Source organism: Sinocyclocheilus rhinocerous, unplaced genomic scaffold (assembly GCF_001515625.1).
Source record: "Sinocyclocheilus rhinocerous isolate Xijiao unplaced genomic scaffold, SAMN03320098_v1.1 scaffold51, whole genome shotgun sequence".
NCBI lineage: Eukaryota > Metazoa > Chordata > Actinopteri > Cypriniformes > Cyprinidae > Sinocyclocheilus > Sinocyclocheilus rhinocerous.
The window spans coordinates 78,705-80,174 of NW_015641017.1; the positions used below are offsets into that span (position 1 = coordinate 78,705).

The window sequence follows — 1,470 nt, forward strand, 5'->3', positions numbered from 1 at the left end:
AAACAAGCAATAAACAGGTGGATTCATGGGAGCACAGGTCAGGAACAAGAGGCAGCCAAATGAAGGTTTAGAGCTCTACTTAAGCCTGATTATCTACAGCCTGATTATATTGAGGAGAGAATGAGAAGGAAAAAAGAGAAAGGCTCTGAAAATCTGAGAACAGACACGGACGGGAAAAAGAGCCCCCTCCAGACTTCACAACATCTTCATAAATGTGGAGTTAATCAAAATATTGTTCAAAGATCTGGCAGAGAATGAGAAGAATGCTGAATCAGCACCACGAGGGCTTTCAGAAATGTAAATGTGCTCTTTGGTGTTGACAGCACAAAGCCAGAGTGTCAGCTAACGCAACAGAGGACAGAGAGAACAAGCAGAACATGCACAATATATTCAATATATAGTATCGCAAAAACTACCTCACAATGTCACGATTCAATATTCACACAATTCAATTACAAGTTTAAGCTTCATGATATTGATCCTAATTCAAAACATTTCTAACATTGGGGATTGTCAGATTGCATTGCAGTAAAAGCTCTTGTGAGCTCTAGTGCATCAGCAACATTAGAAAGTATCAGGACCAAACTCCCCTTGGGAGGAACCAACGATTCTCCTTTAAGTACTTAAAAGACTGTTATTGTGGATACCAAAAAGGTAGTATTTGTTCTTCAGAAGTGAATAAACATGGAGATTTCCACATACACACACCTCTGTAATGATGAAGAAATCATCTCCTGGTTCTCCTTGCACTACGATCTTCTCTCCATCTTCAAACTGCACAGGCTCCAGGGCATCGGCCACAGTCAACCTCTCCCACTTATCAAGGGATTCTGCAAAACACAACAGTTTCATGTTAGGGAGACAGAAACTGTCAATCAGATTTTCCTTTTCGGATCTTAAAGGGGTCATATGATGTTGCTAAAAAGAACATTATTTTGTGTATTTGGTGTAATGAAATGTGTTTATGTGGTTTAAGGTTCAAAAAAACATTATTTTCCACATACTGTACATTATTGTTTCTCCTCTATGCCCCGCCTTTCTGAAACGCGTCGATTTTTACAAAGCTCATCGGTCTGAAAAGCGAGGTGTGCTCTGATTGGCCAGCTATCCAGTGTGTTGTGATTGGCCGAATACCTCAAGCGTGTGACGGAAATGTTACGCCCCTCACCATACTGTGATGCCGTGTGTGCGACGAGCGCCTGTGCGCCGGTTATGCGCGTGCGCCTGTGATGCGCGACGAGACAAAACCAGTAAAACTAGGCATTTGTTGCATCCAGTGGGGACATAATTACTGATTATAATGACTTATACTGTCTTTTTACACGTTGAGTTGCGTATCATGCTGTGTAAACATAAAACCATGTCTGCATTTGTGATCGGAGATTCTGGAACAGTGTTGTAAATACAACTTAACCACTGATTTCTAGTCGTGTCCTCTTTTGGAAGGCCAAACAAAGTAGTTTAGCTTTC

At 41.2% G+C, this 1,470-nt stretch overlaps 1 protein-coding gene across 1 annotated transcript in view; it reads right to left on the bottom strand.

The window, feature by feature from the left end:
* Positions 1 to 1,470, bottom strand: part of prkar1b (protein kinase, cAMP-dependent, regulatory, type I, beta) — a 68,997-nt gene that overhangs the window by 16,094 nt on the left and 51,433 nt on the right. The window contains exon 8 of the mRNA XM_016569976.1: positions 709 to 830. Within this exon, the coding sequence (XP_016425462.1) occupies positions 709 to 830 (122 nt within the window). The remainder of the gene's footprint in view (positions 1 to 708; positions 831 to 1,470) is intronic.